This window comes from Varanus komodoensis, unplaced genomic scaffold, assembly GCF_004798865.1.
Source record: "Varanus komodoensis strain SLA01 unplaced genomic scaffold, ASM479886v1 scaffold1, whole genome shotgun sequence".
In the NCBI taxonomy this organism is placed as follows: Eukaryota; Metazoa; Chordata; class Lepidosauria; order Squamata; family Varanidae; genus Varanus; species Varanus komodoensis.
In genome coordinates this window covers 17297482-17318159 of record NW_025335268.1, presented here as the reverse complement: position 1 = coordinate 17318159, position 20678 = coordinate 17297482, and the positions used below count along the sequence as shown (strand labels likewise).

Sequence of the window (20678 nt, the reverse complement as noted above, 5' to 3'; positions counted from 1 at the left end):
AATTCCCTCTAGTTTATGATTATCTATGTGGGAAGGTCAACTGAGTGGAAGGGATGGCAGCAGCACGCACTTCCATTAGTTGCTATTCGCTGTTTAGGCATAACACCTGAGCAAAGCTAATGAGGCATCATTTTCTGAGATACAGAACCCAGATGCACGGAATAGCAGGAGCTGAGAAAGATCTAGTTGACTCATACATTAGGAGCAACACTGGATATAAACACCACCATTGTGACAGCAGTGATTCTGCTTCCATTGGCACAGCTGCATTTTCCTACCACCACCACTAGCAGCAGCTGTTCTGCGCGTATTTGTCACAGCTACGTAGCACAGAGAGAACCCAGTGTGAAGCCCCCCAATTTCCTATTTTCACAGTATCAAATCTTGCCAGCAAAGTGCTTCTTAACTAGCTATGCCAATGCACCTCTAATTAAAAACTAAAGAAAAAACAATAAAGAGAACAGATACTTTTATTGCTTACCTTTTACACAATAGCACACCTTCACCCATTTTCTTTCACAGCTTGACAATGTTTCTGCGCACGTGCGCGCACACACGCACGCACGTATGCACACGCACACACACACCTAAAAAAAATCCAGGCAAGGCGCATTGATGCAACTTTAGTAAGGAAAAATGTAACAAACCAGCGGAAGAGCATTTTGTCTTAAGTTAAATGCCAAAATGAAGTCATCCTGCATTTGCTGATCAGTGGTATTAACTCGTGCATAAAACAGGTTTCAAATTGCCATTACTGCTAGCTAATTTCAAGTAAAAATTAGGCTGGTCAGGGGAATCAACTATTTTTTTGAGGGATGAAAGTGAGTCTGAATTATGCTGAAGCACAGGGCTACACATATTATCTGTTCACAATGTAGCTTGGTTTGAGATATGACCTTTTGTGGGGATTTCTGGTGTGGACATGTGATGTTTTCAATGAGTGATAGGATAAGGCTACTGAACAAGTTGTCAGTTGTAGAGCTCATATAATAGACACAGGGCTAGTGAAATAGGCTGCAATAATGTGCAGTTATGAATGCATAAAGCCAATTAACTTCAATGGGGCTTATGTGTAGTTAACTGCACACACATCTGCAGCTTTACAGTACAAGTTCGCAGTGAGTTTGTTGGTTAGAGAAAGTCGAGGTGAAAAGTAAGTTTCAAAATGGTTTGAACAGCAGGCTGGAAAAGAAAAAGCCAATACAGAAAAGGAAGACATACTGATTTTGAGATAAACAGGCATGTACTCCAAGTTTAGAGATTCCTCCAGCACACAGAAACACAGCTTAAGAGTTCTGAGAGTCCTGGAGAAGAAAGGCTGCAATTAGATTTTAGGAAGCATCAGACTGTCTGTAACTTCACAAATGTTGAAAAGCAAAGATAGTTTTCCCAAAGCAGCCAGTCATGTGCAGTATGCTTTGAATTCAAAAAGAAAATCATAAACAGACTTCTATTACATGAGCTCTAACAAAATGGAAGCTTATGTAGCCTCAGCTTGTGAAGTGTCTTCCTTGTCCAAATCCAGACTGATTGTACTGATAACCGCCATGCTGGAAGTGCTGCTCAAATTGACCCCCTTGATTAAAGTTCTGTGCACCTCTTCCTCCCCAGCCACCTCCTTGCCCGCCACGTCCGCCACGTCCTCCACGTCCGCCTCGACCGCCACGTCCTCCACCTCGATCACCGGAGTGCCCATCTTGATATCTGTTGTCTTGTTGATAGTTGCCACTGCCACCTTGATATCCACTTCCTGAATATGAAGATTGGTAACCACCATAGCCACCGCCTTGATAATTGCCACCACTGCCACCATGGTACCCACTAGTTTGAAAGCCTGAGTCTCTGTAATTGCTATCCCTATAGTTGACATCTTGATAGCCACTTCCTCCACCATCAGTCCAGCCTCCTTGGGGTTTGCCTCCTCTTCCTCCCCCTCTGCCTCCATGTTCATAACCACCACGTCCTCGTCCTCCTCGTTCATGACCCCCATGTTCATGACCTCCTCGACTTCCATATGAGTCATATCCTCCTCGGCTTCCTCTATCATAACCTCCTTGGTCATATCCTCCTCGGCCTCCTCTGTCATGTCCTCCTTGTTCATAGCCTCCACGACCTCCATATGATGATTCATAGCCACCTCTTCCACCTCTGCCTCCACCACCTTGCTGCTGAGGACCATCTTGCCTTTTTTGCCATGGTGGCATCTCAGGAGGTGGTGGTTCAATTTCATTGGGTCTACCACCTCTGTCAGGCACTCGGCCCATTAACACCTACAAGTAGAAGAGACCAATGCATTGGAAGAGTAAACACAAATCAAGAACTATACTACTTAATAATTTGGCAACACATGAAACCCCATACAAGTACAATGTTGAGTCCATGTAAGGAAAAAAAGAGAAGGAAAAGGAAAAAGAGTTGCAAGGTAATTGTAGAGGGGTGATTCTTCAAAGTGGGAAATGTTAAGACTTGATCACTGTTAGATCACATGAATACAGAGTAGGGCCATGACTATGACACTTAGACCACTGAATAAATCCATGATTGAGATGGAACCTGCATTCATCTCTCTCTAGCCTGCACATTATCCCCTGGGCTCCACTGTCTTTACTGGACGCCATCTAGCAACATGCTCCTGTAGATAAATGCAGCTATGAAGAAGCATCTACATAATTACACGTGCACTTTGTAAGAAACATCTTGCTGTGACTATTTTGCAATACTGCAAATAAACATGACCATCATATTATACTGCATACAAATTCCAATCCTACTCCAGGATACCACAAATACATATATTAGGACATAGGCTTATACCAATATAATTTGCAAAACAATGGTTAAAATAACCTAAGCAAACAGAGAAGCCATTTGCAATCAAAGATGTGGTTGTTCCTAGCTCAGAGATGCTGATCTACCTCCTGTATTAGCCTGAGGACATAGAACAGTTTACAGCTTGTATACAATGTATAACCACTGAACTGTTGTCATTCCTACCTCTTATTTTTTTAACTTTGGCAAAAGGAACTGAAAGGTGGGTGGAGAGGTAACATGCACATACATGTGTAAAGGCAGTGCTATTCCATCACATGCACAATATTTTATCTAATAGACTTAATACCTGCATATCAAGCACTAATTTGCATCAATGGAGCAACACTGATACCTTATTAATGGCACATGCACTCTTTTCTCTGATAGACCCACTGCTAGTCCTCATGATCTTTGACAAGTCTTGTCGCGCTGCCAAGAGGTGAGCAACAGATATAGTGCCTTTGGTGGATAACATGGCACGCTTTGGCTGATAGACTTTAGCCAATTTCTCTGTTTGACTCTGTTACATAAAGAAAATGAGACAGAATGAATGTAAGTCAACAACTAGCAGTGATCTTCTGCTGAAACATCCAGCTGAACTATTCATTCCCTAGTGTAGCAAATAACAGTAGCTTCAATGTCAGATTAAAACTCAGATAATAGTTATCCTAATTAAATACTGTGTGCATTCCTGAAACAGAGCATAACAAAACAATGATCTTCTGGCCTTATGCAAATAAGATAGTATGGCTCTGGAGCCTCCCCCACAATATGATTAGTTTGAACACTACTGCTGAGGAACAGAGAACAAAATCTGTAGCTTATTTTGGGACTGTTGTTAAGTAGGCTAGTCAATAGATTCAGAAAACAAATTTTGTTCCAATGTCCGAAGACTGAATCCATTTTTTTCTATTATCTCTCAACCCCTTTTCTTGGATCCACTTGCACATGAATGAGTAGCCCAAATACACAAATTATCCAATTTTAACATTTTTTCTATTTTTTCTATTCTTTTGATTAACAGTACAGTTTGAGAAATAAAAAAATAATAAAGTAAATACAGCAAAGAATCACCAAGGGATCTACATTTTATACATTTCTATTTGCCAGAATAGCTTTCATAATGAACAATATCTCAGTATTTACATCACATCTCTCTCAGGCATATCTTGCAACTGTGTTGAAGCTCCTATCCATATTTAGTAATTTTAAACTTTATATTTAATTTCTCTCTCTCAGCCAATAAACCTGCAAAGTCTTACTGGTCAAAATCTTGCTTTTAATCCATTCAGCAGTTCCTATTTCCTGCATCTAATGGGAGCAGCAATAGGTAAAGACAAGGAAAGATAAGAGGAAAAAAATCCTGATATCTTGCAAAAAGCTGATGGGGAAGTATGGAACTCTGCAGAAGCAGATCCAGATCCTAGTATTTTTTTTCTCTTCAAACTTCCCATACTTCATCTCCTATTTAACATCAGTTGCTTGATCTCTCACTTTCTGAACTACATACATGATAGGAGATTAAAAAAAAAAAACAGGCCACATGATATGAGCTTTTCAACTTTAGTCCCTGAGCTTGTTATCAGTAGGGAGTTTAGGCAAAATTAAATGAGGGATGTAAAGTGGGGGGTAACAAAAGAAACTGTCTTGCATTGAATTATACTATCTATTTCTTTAGCCCAGCCTTGGCTACCCAATAATGAGGGTCATATACAGTAGTATTTCTGAGCCCTGTGACTCAAGACCCTAGATATCATAAGGTTTGAGGTTCAGTCCATGATATGTGTAGCATGTACAGCAGGAATCCCATATCCATGGAGGACAGGATCCAAGCCACCCCCAGTGGATGCCTCAAACTGTGGATAGTAGCAAACACTACATTTGCAGGAGTTAGGGGTGCAGGAAGCCTGCAAAAGTGGAAAAACTGCAAATATCTCAAAGGGAAAAACCTCAAATATCTCTAGAAAAAACCACAAATATCTCTAGAGTCTTCACGCCCACTGAGAAACAAAGCACGTTAAGTGAGGCAGGCTAGTAATAAGACAAAGAACATGGCATCTCCAAACAAAGTACATAGTTGCCTAGAGATATCCATGGTTTTCCCCTAGCAATACCTGCAGTTTTTCTACTTTTGTGGGGGCCCTGTGCCCCTAATCCCCACAAATTTGGAGGGCAGATGGTCAACCTTGGTAAAGTGAAACCGTGACAGCAATTACAGGGGGTCCTGCTGTTTATGTTTTATCATTCAATTGCAGTCCTTCCCAAATAGAGCTGGGAGACTGAGAGCTTTGCAGCAAGAATGATAAAGGGGATGGCAGAGTTACTGAAAGTGGGCAGCTGTAAGCCACGGTAAAACAAAATAGTGACCAGGCACCGAGTGGAGAAGCAATGCCATTTGATTACATTTTGGAAACCAATTAATAAGCAGTATTATAGACAATACTTCCATTTGAAAAGGGAGAAAAAGGTAGTCAGTTGATCTTGAATAGCATGGCTATGCAGTCATTAAGATGAATTATCCCTATGCAATTGCAGAATTAAGAAACCAAGAAAACAGAACCTCTTCTATTGATACAATTAAAAGCAAACTGCTATGTAGTGAGTTGCCTGGCATCATCCATAACCACAATAGGAGGGTTTGCAGAACCCCAGAGATTGCAAAAACCATTAGAAAAAAAACTTCAGGAAACTCCAAAAAACAGTCCAATAATGAGGACTGAGTGTGCTTGCAAGAGAAGGCTGGCTGAAGGGGTTGAGGTGGGGGACAACGGAGCCCAAGGGAATGGAACGAAGTGGCTGGAATTTTGCACAGGGAGCACTCCACACTGCCCTGTTTTGTTACAAGCCCACTTGTCAAGATTCATTCTAACTAAATGTTCCCAGACCAGGTCAACTCAACTGTGGAATTACCCCAGCACCATTTAACTAGCACAGAAAGTTGCATTAATAACAGACAGTGAAAGCTCTTTGCAGGTACAAAACCTGCCTACAGAAAGCAAGCTGTACCTTTGCTCGATCTGACCAGCCAAATGACTGGACAGTCATATCCAGACGCTTCACTAATAATTTCCTCCGGACTTCATATTCATTGGCTATGGCTTGATTAATAGCTTCAATTTTTTCCTGAAATGACAGCACAGAAATTTGCTGAAATCTAAGAAACAAAACAGTATTAAACCTGTGTGCCCAGCAGAGCAACACCTTAAGAGTGGATCAGACATAACATTCTAGGACAGGAAAATGAACTGAGTCCATATACTCCTTTATTGTGCACTAGTTTGAAGGATTCAACCCGATCCTTTTCACTGTTCCTTATTTAAGATATAAAAGGAAATTAAGATGTAATATTAAGTTTATTAGGCAGGATTTTAAGCCATGGTTTCAGTCTGCTTCAAAACCCTTGTTTATTTACTATTTGTTTACCAACATTAACAGAAAACTGTGGTTTAAAAATGCTTAAAGAACAAAAGCTGGTGCGAGAAGAGACAGGGGGCAGCGAGAGGAACACATGTGTTGGACATTTGTTTCTATCTTTATAATCTTAATAATTCAATCTATGAAGGAATAAGCCCTAAATTGTACATCTGTGCAAACTGTTTGACACAATAGAAGGATGATTAATCAATCTTTGATCATTTTAACTGCATGTCAAACAGAAACATGAATTTAAACTCACTAGAGGAAAAAAGCATTTGTCACACTAGTCTTCAGTATTATTTTTCCAAGCATAATTTTCACCAAATGGCAAATTTGCTTTGTCTGACAACTCCCCAAAAATTATAAAAATGTTAGAATTGTTTTAATGGTGATATAATTTGTCTTGACAAAAAAAAGAGCAACAGCAGAATCATTTGATTATGTAAACTGCCCAGAGTCTTGACTAATAGGCAATATAGACTAATATTCTTGACTAATAGGCAATATAGAAATTAAATAAATGAATAAATAAATAAATCGTGCCATGAAGACTCAACTAATTTTAAATCTCAACTGATAACCTAACTCCTAATTCAAGCAAACTTATGAGAAAAGTAGTCCAAACACTGGAAAGGCAGAATAAGACTAGCTAATTAAGTGCCTCAATTAGTACTGCAAGTGCAATAAAAATATGGGGGGTTGCATTTTAATTAAACATATACTTATTGTTTGGGATGCAGATTTAGGTACTTTCAGGAAGATGATGAAGGCAGAATTCCCTCTTCTCCCCACATAGGCCCCTCTAGTACCTTTCCCAAAAACTAGAAAAGTTTAGAGGACACTGTTCTATGGTGGAAGAGGAAGAGGGAATTCCTTGAAAATTGGACAGAGGCATCTACTATGAGTAGAGCTTCCTGCCAACCAAAGAAGTCCCTTGTTTCACAGAAGGCAGATTCTGAATCAAACCTTAAGAACAAATACCAGCAAGACACGCATCATTTCAAAGCTGCAGAGCAAGAAAAAGAACGCCTCAGTGGCTGTATGCCAGAGAAACAGCTCCTGTTTGAAACATCACTGGAGATGCCAAGACTAATTTTAGAAGGATGGACTATAGTTCCCATCAAAGCAATGACTCATGAACTTTGAAGACTTGGAACTCTTCTCCATTCCAGACGATCCATACCATCTGGATTCAGGATAGTCTTTACAATTACTGGCATTCAGATGTTGCACTTCTAAGTGTGGCTGAAGTCGAACTGGCATGGCATCATGGAAAAGTGTCCAATTTCAAAGTTTCATATTTAAAACCCTGCAGACTCGTAGTAACCTGGACTTCATCCCTTTTTACTGCTATTGCTATAGTCCATCCACAGATTACAAGATGTGAATCATCAACCTGAAAGTCACATTTCCAAAATTCTCTGTAGCCTTATTAAAACCATAGCAAGCATCTTCTGCTTATTTCCCAGAAAGTTTCCATAGCTGGACTGTTATTTTCCATTTAAAAGCAAAATGTTTTTTTCTTCCCTACACGTTGCTAGGAGCACTATTTCACACATAAATCTTCTGGATTGTACTGCCTTGAGAGCAAGATTAAATCACTTCATAACAAAAATTATGACATATATTCTCCAGTTTAACGAGCTCCTTCATTATTCTCCTGAAGGACTAACTTACTTATCTCACTTTCCTTGAGGGCACTGGGAAACAATAATCAGAAACTGGACACCTGACTGCATTGAACTTGTTGAAGAGCCAAGAAGATTTTTCCTCAAATGCATATTGCTTTATTATCTCAATAAAATTGAGACTCTCCATATTTCAGAATACTTAGACCAGTCTTCTCCAACCTGATGTCCTCCAGATGAGTTGGACAAGAACTCCCATCATCCCCAGACAGAACAGCTAATTCACATGCACGCTGAGATAGATTTTGATTAAGATTTTTGCTTTTCCACTTTAGCAGTTTAATTCACTTCCCTAAGCCAAGTGGATAACTGTATTGAATTACATTTTGCCTGTAGAAGCACTTACATCTCATCCCCTTTCTGCTTCCAGCATAGTACAATTTGAATAACACAATTTTTTGAAAACCTCATGCTCACAAAGAATGCTATTCATTAATTTCAGAAAAATACCATCTTCTGCTACATTCATATAAACTATGCTATGCTCAAACAAGGATCCAAGTGAATTGCTATTAAATATGTGCTTTGAATATACCTGAAAGAACTCCAAAAAAGTCCAATAAAAAAAGACTTAAAAGTTAAGAGTTCTATGGACAAAAAACTTACCCAATGAACTGGGCCCAGTGGTTTTGACAGTAAAGGCTTTCCTACATGACTTGCAGGAACCTTTGCTAGTGTTTCTTTCAACTGTAAGAAAATATGCCGTGTTAATATATCTTACTGAAAGCTCACTTTCTCTTCCTCAGAAAGCCATATAAATGAAAGGAAAGTTTCTGCATGTAATACATCTAGAAAACAATTTTGACACTTTCAGATCTAATGTAAGAACCTGGCCAGTTTAAAATAAAGACCTTCTGCCATATTTTCAGAATAAGATTATGCCATTAGTAAAGTAAAAAAAAAAAACCTTTTCATTGGATGGAACAGAAACATGGATTACTTTTCCAGCATTATGTGAAAAACAGTATGTGGAAAGCCAGAGTAAAGGGAATCTGACAAGTTTAATCTTAAGAAACAGATGGAGACAGAACTAAGTAACAGCTGGATTTTATGTTTTCAAAATGAACAATTAACCATTGTTCCCGTAGAGCTAGGGACATCCTCAAACATAGAACCTAATCTATTTTCTGAACCTGAACTTAATCTATTTTCTGAACAGAACCTAATAGAACCTCAGATAGCTTCTCCCAAATTACATCTTAAAAGTATGACTACCTGAAGACTTCATTGTTTCAACATTAGCCTCACTCTCCCGTTTTCCCCACCAAGAAAACAGTGGCATTTTTGCATAATATTTAGTTAACTCATTTACAATTCTACACCACCCAAAACTACAGGCTTTATTTTATTATTGCTGGGACAACACAACTACCTTTGCTTTTTCACATATAATTGAAATGCCCAAGAAACCAAGACTTGCACAAGAAGGTAATTGATAATTTCACAATAGTATTTCAGGAATGGAAAGTCTGACAGAGAGGGATAATTTCTGGTCAAGAATAATTTCTGGTCAAACAAAGGAGCAAATGCTTTTAACACCAAACAATTTATCCCTCCAAGAGAATCAGTGCTAACCTTTAACACTGTGCTAACTTTTAGAGCCCTGAACAGCTTGTGGCCTGAAGTACCTGAAGACCACTTTTTACAAAACACTCCTCACTCCTCCAGGTTTCCTAACCATCCAAGCCAAGATGGACAGTGACTACAGACAAGGACCTTCCCAACAGTGGTGCCACACTTGTGAATGCTTTCCCTAAAGAGGCTCACCTGGTGCCTACTCTTAGGTCTTTCAGCACCAGGCAAGGATTTTTTTTAATGTTCCCAGGCTTTTGCTCTCAATTTTATCCTGTGCTGTTGTATCTGCAGAATTTTAACTTAATCCATTTAGCATTTAAACTAATGTTTTAAACTTTTAAGCTATGCATTTTACTGTTGTATTTCTAAGCTGCCCCAGAAATATTTTTATTTAAAAATAGCATGTAAATACTTTAAATAAGTGCCATACAAATAATTATGAACTTAGATCAAAAGGACTGCAAGCTGTATTCTATGCACATACATGCATGCACATACAGGCACACATTCTTCTATCCACATATACTTAGGTAGCTATCATGGCCCAGAAAAAAATGCAATCCTCAGGTCTGGGGGAGTCACCAAAAGTGTCATCTCACAGCAAGGGGATGAAAAAGTACATTGGTGCTTTAAAACTGCTTGCCATCAGGAACTTTGGATCCAAACCAAGTAAATTCTTACCTTTTTTTCTATTCCACTGAAGAACTGAAGCATGGTTATGTTGGCTGGAGGCTTCGACATGCCCAAAGCAATACATATGCCTTTCAGTTCCTGAAAGACTTCACTGCCACTACCTTCCTGGGCCTTCTTTGGAGGAGCATTCACACACAGCATTCTGGCAGCTTCCAGTTCTGAGATGAGGTATGCTGAAAGAAGAAAAGTTACCATTCCACACAATGCAGGCAAGCTCACAATACAACTGAGTTCATGTTTGACAATAATTTTGACACTAACCAATGAAGGAATCTAGTTCTGTACATGGTAACATGTTCATATCAACTGACCCAGAGAAAAGATTCAGACAGGACAACATTCTAAAGAAGAATGTATAATCAACTAGCCTGCCCAATTAGGACCCAAGAGTAACAGTGATCAAGTCAGCCAATAGTAGAATTCTGAGGAATTCCTTCAAAGAATGTGAGAACATGAAGATGTGCATCATGTAACTAGAATGCTAAATGGACTATTGCAAGCAAAGCTTTCCTAAGCACCCATCTACCCACACTCTCCCTTGGCTACCACTAAAAATGGCACCCAACAGCTATTGTATAATTAAAAGTATAAACTAGGTAAATAAACCTCATTGATACATTTTTCTTCTTTCCGCTAACTGCATCCCTTGCTTTTATTTTAATTATCAAACATTAAACTTCTTTATTAGCTAAGCTTGTTCAAACCAGAGAGAAAGACATTTTGTAGCTTTAGATTTTGATGCAGCTACCAATACAGCATAGAAAATTTGATTCTAGGGCCTCAACAGTTCCAAATACATCAGTCCTACTATTATCATAAACTCTCAAGCAGCAACAGGGGAGAGGACGTATTTCTCTTATGTTTTCTATGACATTTCCTTCAACCTACTGAGCAGCAGGAGACAGTTCTTCTGACTGAGAAGGCGCTTGGTGACATCTCCTGAAGTTAGTGTTGTGTAAGGGCAGTTCATTTCACCCAGTAAGCCACTCATTTCAAGCTGGAATTCATCGGCTTCACTTGGACCTTAAGGCAAAGATCATCTTAGTTTAAAAAAATCAGCTATTAAATATGCAAACTCTTGAGAATGTGTTAAGACAAAACAAACTCAAAATCCATAACTAAGTATTAAAGCAGACTGTTTCTCAAAAATAAAATTAAGATTTCTAACAAAATTATGAAAGTTATCTGAAAAAGAGTACTCATCATACTTATTGATGAGAATGATTCATCATAGAAAACTACTAATTTTTATTGCCCACTCTTGGAAAACATATATGTATAAGCTGTGACTCCACAGGAGTACACAGAAAGACAGAATGTGGTATTTGAGACATACTCAGTTTTCTAAGAAGCTTAGATTTCATTTTTAAAAAGAGCATGTTTCTAGACCTTATGAGCACAAAGATAAATGAGGGAACAAGTACACTTGTTGAGCTCTGAAAACTGTGGCTAAGTCAAATTTTCATCAGTAGAGTTTCAGTGGTGCTTCAGTGCTGTGCAAAGCTCCTTCTCAATACCAAATTATGGATAATCAGTTACGTACAATAAAGTAAATTATGCACACAACTCTGTTTGCATATTTCATGATGACTGCAAAATTGTGCTGTTTTTGGCACCGAATATGAATTGCCTGTATGCAAAAATAGTAATTATTTTCAGCACAAAGTACAGCTGAAGATATCACATGCTAACATGCAAGTCCATCTTTATAATACAGTGTTTTTAAAACCTACAGGGGATTATATCCTGCTTTATATACAAAAAAAAATCTAAAAGAATTCAACTATGACGAACAATAATCAAATCTGAAAAACCAATACTGGAAGCATAAGTGTTTGGGGTTAGTATAAAAGACACCAAAGTTCTGTCAGAGTCATGACTACTCACTGTTAGTCGCTTGTACATTTTCCTCTAGTTTACAAAATAAACGCAATTCTGCTACTAGCCAAGCACAGAGTTTGGTATATTCAGGAGCACTGGCTCCACCAGAAGCTGCCTGGGTTAGAGCTCCATCTTCTAACAATGGGCCTTTGTAACTGGTAAACAAAGAGAACCAAAATAAGGATGTACACTCACATTATTAAAATTCACTGCACAAATTATCAGGGACACATTCTGTGCACCTATACTGATGATATGATATATATAATAAGAATACTAATACTTCAATGCTAACACAGTCACTTAGAAGCTAAAAATTATCTGGAAGATTGAAAGGGAACTTCCTGCCAAATAAACATCCTTAGAATCAAAGCCTAGAGCCTCACTCTCCACCAGGATCAATGTTCAATCAAATGTTAGCTTTTTTTTTTTTTTTTAATCTAACATTCTTCCCCTATTATGGTTGCTTCTTCCAGTCCTCCCTCTTCTTGTAGTCTGAAATTTTTGCCACTCCATTTTGTTCCTTCTGCTACTGTCTCTGCATGTAAAATTTCCAGTTCGGATTGTAACATCCTTAGGACAAAGACATATCTTGTTGTAGGATGTAAAATGGAGATACAATATACATATAAAAAGGGCAGCGAATGTATAACTTTAAAAGTGATTCATTGTAAGTTTCACTGGTACTGACATATGAACAACTAACCAAGGTTTCTATTCAAACAAGTTTTCTGGCACAACTCATCAGGTAGCCAGAGCTGCAATTATTTTTTCACAAGAGTGCCAAAGCTATGAGTCTCTGCTTAGTTTTAAAAGTGGCTTTCTCTTCAAAACAGATGAAAAATCATTCTTCCCACAGTACATGCATGTACAGCAGAGGTAGGGAACCTTGTCATTCAGCCCAAGTGCCAAGATCAAGCTCATAGAAGCTCTCAGGTGCTGCACTCCAGTGTCAGGTAAATGGGCAAAAAATGACAGCATACTGTAATGGAGGCAATGCTCTTACAGCCCCTAGACATTATCTGAGGGGTCACAGAACACTTCAGATCCCCAGCTCTGAAGTCAGAGACACCACTCCAGCATTAGAGCTCTGACTTCCTTCCCCTTACTCTCCTTGAGCTGGGCTTTTTCCTTCACATGCATAGGATTACACCTTAAACTCTTACTGCCAATAACTAAGCCTTCAGGGAGACATTTCAATCTTTTAAAATGGAGAAAAACTGCACAAAAGCCAGGAAGCCATAAAACAATCAGTGGCTGAGATGAAAGAGGCAGAGTGAGGAAAGTGCATTGCCATCTAGCCTCTCCCCCAGGAAGGGTCAAGTTTGGCCCTCAGGCTTAATGTATAGTCCCCCTCCCCTGCCCATATATAGTCAGCACTTCTTTGGATCTTAGTCCAAATATTTGTCCTTGCACGATACATTCCAGACAAATCACTCGATAATCCTATTTAGAAGATACATACAGCCATATTACTGCCAAATTTATTACTGCCAGATAGAGAAATGATTAAAGATTTGCAACAAGTAAAACTGACTGCTACAAATATTTTAAAGTACATCTTCTTTTATCAATTCTTTCAGATGCTCAAACAAAAACAAAAGCTATTGTGAGCTTCTGAAAACTTCAGAGAAAAATACTTTCAACATTAATAAGAACCTTTGGTACAGTAAATATGAGAACCAATATATGGTATTTATTTCTCACCTATCCATATGCTTTCTCTTCAAAGGCTATCCCATATTCCCAGCGTTTAAGTACTAGTTATAACTTAAAAAAATTATTTGCCCATCCATGCATTTCCCACTATGCTAGCCAAAGAAAAATGGCATGGGTGTCATAGACGACTAGCATAAATTGTTTGCCGGCCATCCTCATGGTTCTGTAAAATACTTTAAATATTCAAATTGTTTATGAAATGCATGTGAAGGCTGTTCAAGCCCTACAGCTCAATGAAGGCAAGCATCCCAGTTAAAACTTCAAAGACTCAGCAGGATTTTAAAGAACTGAAATAAGCGATCACCCCTATCCTCAAATGGGGTACAAAGTAATAAGGCAGATTAAATAATGATAAAAGGTTTGATTACCAAAAGTAATCAAAAGTACTTATTCATGCTTGCTTTCATACATACCCTAGGTCTTCAAGCGACTCTAGAATATCATTCTCCATGAGCTCAAGCTCCATCCTGAAGCTTCAGAATCACCGCAAGAGAAACAAGCCTGGAACCTGCCAAAAGCAAACTGTGTGAGTAATGTCCGAGCGAATCAAATGGCCGTTATCATACAGACTGAGCCGGCGCGGAATTAATGTTCCCCCTCCCCGATCAAGGCTACTGCTTCTACACACACACACACACACACACACACGAGTTTGTCCCACACAGATTTACGGTCTTGCTATTGAGAACAGTTCCATTTACTCCCCCCACCTCACCCCACTGCACCCCCTTTCCTTCTAACGTGATCAAGAAGGGGGCAGCCATTTAATCGGCCCTCTGCCCCACAATCTCTCCCTTATCTGCATTCACAGAATGCTCTTTTCTTTGCCCTCCCTTCCCAGGGCAGGGGGGACTCCGCTCAGCAGCGCCGCAGACCCCACATTCCCAGCCCCTACCTTTTGCGCAGCTGCTACGCCGCCGACTGCTGGGTTGGCATGTCAGGAGCGGGGGAAGGGCGAGAAAAGAGCGAAGGCCCCCTTTGCCTGACCTCTCACCCCGTCTTCGGGAGTCGCCTCAAGTCACGCCTGATTAAAAACGCTTTGCTCTACGTCTTTATAACCAGCCGGCTTCTTCTCTAGTTTTAACAGATGGTCTCTGTTTAAGAGACTGCCTCATTTTTTTCATGCGAGAAGTTATATTGCTAAGCTCAAAAAATATTTACTGTCAGGCACAGAGGAAGACAGCCCGAGAGGTTCTTTCTCGCTTTCCTTTTTTTGTATCTGTTGGGGAACCACGTTGGAAAGAGCTGGGCCTGAAAGGAAAATAGCTGACGGAGCGAGAGAGGGGACAAACTAGTTTAGGCGTTTCATTTTTGTTGTGGGTCTCTAACGTTTGTCGAGGACAAAATGTGGTTCTCACTTAGGATCTTTCAGATATTAATCCTAGAGTATTACTGGAGTATCATGATGGTTGTCGAGGGTAGGCAGCTATCCATTAGATTAGTTTAGTAATACCAGCGCTAGAGCTATATAATATGGCACAGGATTCAGGTAGCCTATTTCACACACAAAGCAGAGAAGACCGGAGGGTGGCCACTAGCGCATCAGCAAAGTTATGCACCACTAATTTGCATATTTATTTATTTTATTTAAAACATTTCTATGCCGCCCCCATCGCAACAAAGCCTCGGGGCAGCTCACAAAATTAGCATATGCATACCTATGGAAATACTCCATAGGTATTCTGGAAATCTGGAAATCTGGAAATACTTGCTATCTGGAAATACTTGCTATCAGTTAAAATACATCTCGCCATAGCGGGAAGATTAACGAGATGAATTGTATGTCTGCAGTTCAATGCTAAACTTGCACTTCCTTCGTACTGTTGTTCATCTTTAAACCAGACTTGGACTGGATAGTCCTAGAAACGGAACTGCCCTTTCTAAAGTAAGACACATGGCCACAATAGGAAGACATAAAACTGGTCCTGGACTTGGAACCAGCCTTATCTAGGCAGAGTGAGGCAGTTGGTTCAGGCTGCCAATGATGAATGATGTGATGGGGCAGCGGCCTCTGTTCTCCATTGGAGGGTAACACTGTGCCTGCCCTGTGGCTGACCTGTCACATGTTAGCCTGTTGCCCTCAGGTAAGCTGAGGGATGCTGTCCCGTCCATTAGCATTGAGCTAAAATTAAACTGCCCGTCTAATGAGATTCGATAGTAAGACTAAGGCAGGTCATCCAACTGTCCTTTTTCTAAGATGGCAAAATGTCTTGGGATGGCCCTGTCTGGTCTGTACCACTTCAGAGTGCACATGTAAAACCAGGAGGCAGGGGAGGCACATTCTGTTGACCAGTATAGTCCAATGCTATTCAAATGTTCATCTACAGCCAGCCTATCTGCAAGAGGAATGTGAATCAGTGAGATCACTTACATGGGCCTGCTTGTATATTGTTGGGAAAATTTGGATAAATCCTGTCTGAAAAGCATTACTTCTGTCTGCTTTTTTGCATTGTGGGATCAAATCCTGTCTTCCTTCTCAAAACCAAGCTGTCACTGTTTAAAATGGCATTCCTCCGCTCCTTTCTCTCACCTTTAGCTGTGGGCTACAGTAGACAGGCCATTTTAGTCCAAATATACATTGTAAATAGTCATTGTTGGAATTCAGTTTGGGGTAGTGGTGAAGAGCATGGGACTGGGACGCAGACGACCTGGGTTCGAGTCCCCGCTCAGCCATGGAGCCAACTGGGTGACTCTGGGCCAGTCACAGACGCTCAGCCCAACCTACCTCACAGGGTTGTTGTGGGGATAAGATGGAGGAGGAGAATGATGTAAGCTGCCTTGAGCCCTTCGTAGGAAAAAGGCAGGATGTAAATCGAAAAATAAATAAAATAAAAATAAAAAAGGAAGTATCTTTTGATAGCCCGGAGGCTCCATGTCCCCTGGCCGATTCAGAATGTCTAGAGTCTAGATAAGAGTCTTGAGCTTATCATGCATAGTTTCTCAGTAGCTTGAATTTACATGTCTTAAGCAGACCTGGAGATGGGTTCAAGCTACTGAACTAAAGTGTCAATACGGGGCGATTAGAAATATTGTAATCTTATTGTTACTGTGTGATTGACTGACATTTCTTTATCTGTTCTGTATGTGATGACCTCAGAATCCTACTGTAATCTCTACATTCTGTCATCAATTGCCCTGTACCTGTATGTGACTGGGAGTGTATAAAAACTCTCTAGTTGTGTTGAAGCTTTGCAGCAGAGTTCATCTCTGCCTGCCCGGTAATGCATGCATTATCGTGAGTATCGAGGGAACCTTGGGGTAAATACAATAAAGCCTCAGATGGTCTGGACGCTTGGTCTTTCCCACGAACCCGAGTTTTATTCCCTCTTCTCAAATTGAGATTCTGGGATTCTGACAATGTTTAATTTTTCAGTCACCTTTTCTGAAAGAAAAGCAAGATTTTAAATACTATCTAGATCATATTAAGGAGAAGAGCTCTAGTCTACCTACAAATTAGGTCGAAAGGATTTTTCCCCTTCTGGGGAAATATTTAATCATGCTGAATTGCAGTTGCACACTAAAGTGGCATAGTCCAGGAGCAGTTTTGATGTTTATCTCCTAATGGAAGGGACATCAACAGGGCCCTGTGAGCCCCTGAGAATGTTTTATTTGTTCTCCATTTTTAATATACATTTATTTATTTAAAACATTTCTATGCTGCCCCCATTGCAACAAAGCCTCGGGGCGGCTCACAAAGAATACATAAAAACATACATAAATAATAATAATATAACAATTAAAAAAACATTAAAAAACCCCTGGTGCATTCTCAGCTAAAAATTTTAAAATCCTAATTAATTCAATAATTTAACAATTAAAATAAGTTTTAAATAAAAAGGCCTTAGCCTGGCGCGGAAAAACAAATAACGACGGCGCCAGGCGGACCTCTCTGCGGAGCGCATTCCATAGATGGGGCGCCACCGCAGAGAAAGCCCTCCTCCGGGTACTCACCCTCCTAATATTCACAGAGGGTTCCCGGAGAAGGGCATCCATTGCGGGAGGGCATATATGGGCGCAAGCATTCCTTTAGATATCCAGGTCCCAAGCTGGTTAGGGCTTTATAGGTCATAACCAACACCTTGAATTGGGCCCAGACTTCAATCGGGAGCCAGTGGAGCTGACGGAGAACTGGGGTTATATGAGAACAACGCCCAGTCCCCGTCAGCAACCTGGCAGCTCTATTCTGCACCAATTGAAGTATCCGGACCGTCTACATAGATTTATATGAATGGCAAACAACTGTCTAGCAATTATACATGGCTCCAGAGGTTGATGCTTGGGAAATACTGCTCAGCCCCAAGAATTCTTCAACATGAGGTTCTTCAGGGACTGGATTTATTCCCAACCTATTTAATATCTACAAGAAACTGCTGAGCAGGGTTACTTGGAGACTTGGAGTATGTTGCCATCAGTATGTTGATGCCATACAATTCTAAACTCTTTTTCATTTCCATCTGCTATGGATGTGCTATATTTTATTTATTTCATTTTATTTAGTAAACTTCTATGCTGCCCTATTCGCCGAAGCCTCAGGGCGGCTCACAGACATAAATAAACTTCATTAAAATAATATAAATTAACAGTATAATCAGGAACAGTATATCAGTTCCTGGTTGCAACAATGGGCTAGGCAAGACTAAGATGTTATTAGAGGGTGGTTCTTCAGACTGATGTGAAGGTCTTCCATTTGTTCTGGATGATGTTGCAGTCCCCCTGAAGGAGCAGGCTCATAGCTTTGGTGTCCACCTGGGGCTATCTTTGTCCCTTGAGGCTTAGGTAACTTCAGTGGAACAGTGTGCCTTCTATCAGTTTTAGCTGGTAACCAACCTACACCTCTAAGTAGACAGAATTTATATGATCTCCGCAATCTATGCCTTGGAAACCTTCAAGTTAGACTACTGCAATGCACTCTAGGTAGGGCTGCCTGTGAAGATTATGCAGAAGGTGCAACCTGTGCAAAATGCACCATCAAGAGTAATACCTGGGACTAGAAGGTCCAAACATGGAAAACCAATTGTAGCTTGTTTAAATTGGTTGCCTGTGGGTTTTACCTGTAAAACCATTCACAGTGTGTAAATTTCAACATCCCCTTCATGAAAAAAGAGTTAAGGGGGGTAACAAGCCACGATGAGCAAAAACAGGCTTGCAAACACAGTGCAGTGGGGAGCAAACAAGTTGGTCTTAGTGCTGAGTCACCTTAGATACCTGCAGGAAGACCAAGGGGAGGGGAGGGAGGTGGCAAAGAACCCTCAGTGATCCAGATCATCTTTCAGGTGCATTGTGGGTTAACCAAAATACTGCTGCTGATTCGTTGTACTGTGTGAATTCACCCATTTGTAATGTACATTAAAATATATACAGTATTAAAACACTGATAGAAAAAACCAATACAGCACCATAATTAAGAAATTGGGCAACACACAAAAGCAGGTCTTTAATAGGTGCCTAATGCATGCTGGGACTGCAGATGGCGCAGTGCTGCTGTGCTGGTTGATCGAAAGGTCACCAGTTTGAATCTGCATGAGGTAAGCTCCCGTACTCTGTCCCAGCTCCTGCCAACCTTGCAGTTCGAAAGCATGCAAATGCAAGTAGATAAAAAGGTACCACTTCGGTGGGCAGGTAACAGTGTTCCACGCACTTCGGTGTTTAGTCATGCCGGCCACATGACCACGGAGACTGTCTGTGGACAAACGCTGGCTCCCTCGGCTAGGAAACGGAGATGAGCACCACCCCCTAGAATCAGACATGACTGGACTTAATGTCAAGGGCAAACCTTTACCTTTTAATGCATGCTACAGTTGGCACTTCCTGAATGCTGGCGGGGGAGGGGGGTAATTTCATAAGGCAGGCACCAGCACAGGAAAGGCCTGGTTCTGTGTTGCTGCAAGAAGGCAATGATACAGTCAAAAGAACCCCTCTGATGAGCTTAATGATCTCATAGATCTATGTTGAACAAGGTGATCTGCCAGATAACCTAATCCTAAAATGGTCAGGCCTGTATAAACCAACAGCTAGTAGATAATAGGTAGTCACTGCAGTTCCTTCAATATCGCTGTAAGATGTACATGGCATTCTGCACCAGCAACAGCTTCCAGTCCAAGCGTAAAGGTAGTCCCATGTAATGTCCATTATAACACTTTGAATATGAGGTTAAGAATCTATGGACTGCAGCAGTCAGGCTATCATTGTCCTGGAAAAAGGCATAGCTAAAAGCCAGAGCTGGTCACAGGGCACTCCTCACTCCTGAATCCATTTGAGCCATTAATGCCAATGATTCACTTTAGGAGCACTGCTAAAATATACCTGTTTCCTTTGTGAGGGACTGCAATCCTGTCTAGCACAGGAAAACTCCTAAATTCCCATACCTGGGATCACCCGCTATCTTGTCAGTTTCTTGGCTCTCATTCAATCTACAACTGTCTCCAGGCATGGTTCAGAACATGCACGGTGTCTCTTGAGTCAAAAGTTACAGGGAAGTAGAACTGAGTGTTATCAGCATAGGATAACACTGTGCCCCAAATTTCCTAATGACCACCCTCAATGGCTTCATCTAGATGTTACATGCAAGACAGCATAAATTCCAGGAAGCCAAGACACAATCCCTTAATACTATCATCTGCAACCATCTTCACAAGTAGGAGGTTACTGTTTGTGCTTCCAGTTCCCAGCTCACAGAGATGACCCAAAAGAATAGTGTCATTGGCATGAAAAGCCACTGGGAGATCAAGGCAGGATCAGCAGAGTCACACTCCCTTGGTTCCTAAAGTGATCCTGTCCCAAAACCAGACCTGAACCCAGACTGAAATGATCGGTACCCTCCAAAGATATTTGCAGTTACTCAGTCGCTATCCTCATTATCACAGGAAATACACCAGTAAAAGAGGTATTCATGAC

At 40.5% G+C, this 20678-nt stretch overlaps 1 protein-coding gene across 1 annotated transcript; it reads right to left on the bottom strand.

The window, feature by feature from the left end:
- Window positions 1-452: 452 nt before the first annotated feature.
- Window positions 453-14759, bottom strand: FAM98A (family with sequence similarity 98 member A). The gene is made up of 9 exons (XM_044450791.1): window positions 14680-14759; window positions 14198-14292; window positions 12072-12220; window positions 11073-11207; window positions 10173-10357; window positions 8523-8603; window positions 5818-5934; window positions 3164-3331; window positions 453-2270 (listed from the first exon to the last, which is right to left on the bottom strand). Exons 2-9 carry the CDS (start codon window positions 14248-14250, stop codon window positions 1491-1493), a joined length of 1668 nt encoding a protein of 555 aa, XP_044306726.1. The 5' UTR covers window positions 14251-14292; window positions 14680-14759; the 3' UTR covers window positions 453-1490.
- Between the last annotated feature and the right edge of the window lie 5919 nt (window positions 14760-20678).

Bases quoted from the DNA above. Each gene is read 5' to 3' on its own strand.
- FAM98A (XM_044450791.1), bottom strand. From the start codon at position 14,250: ATGGAGCTTGAGCTCATGGAGAATGATATTCTAGAGTCGCTTGAAGAC. The intron at 12,221-14,197 runs GTATGTATGAAA...TTTGTTTACCAG, and splicing joins GAGTCGCTTGAAGACCTAGG to TTACAAAGGCCCATTGTTAG. The intron at 10,358-11,072 runs GTAGGTTGAAGG...TTCTTCTTTCAG, and splicing joins GAACTGTCTCCTGCTGCTCA to CATACCTCATCTCAGAACTG.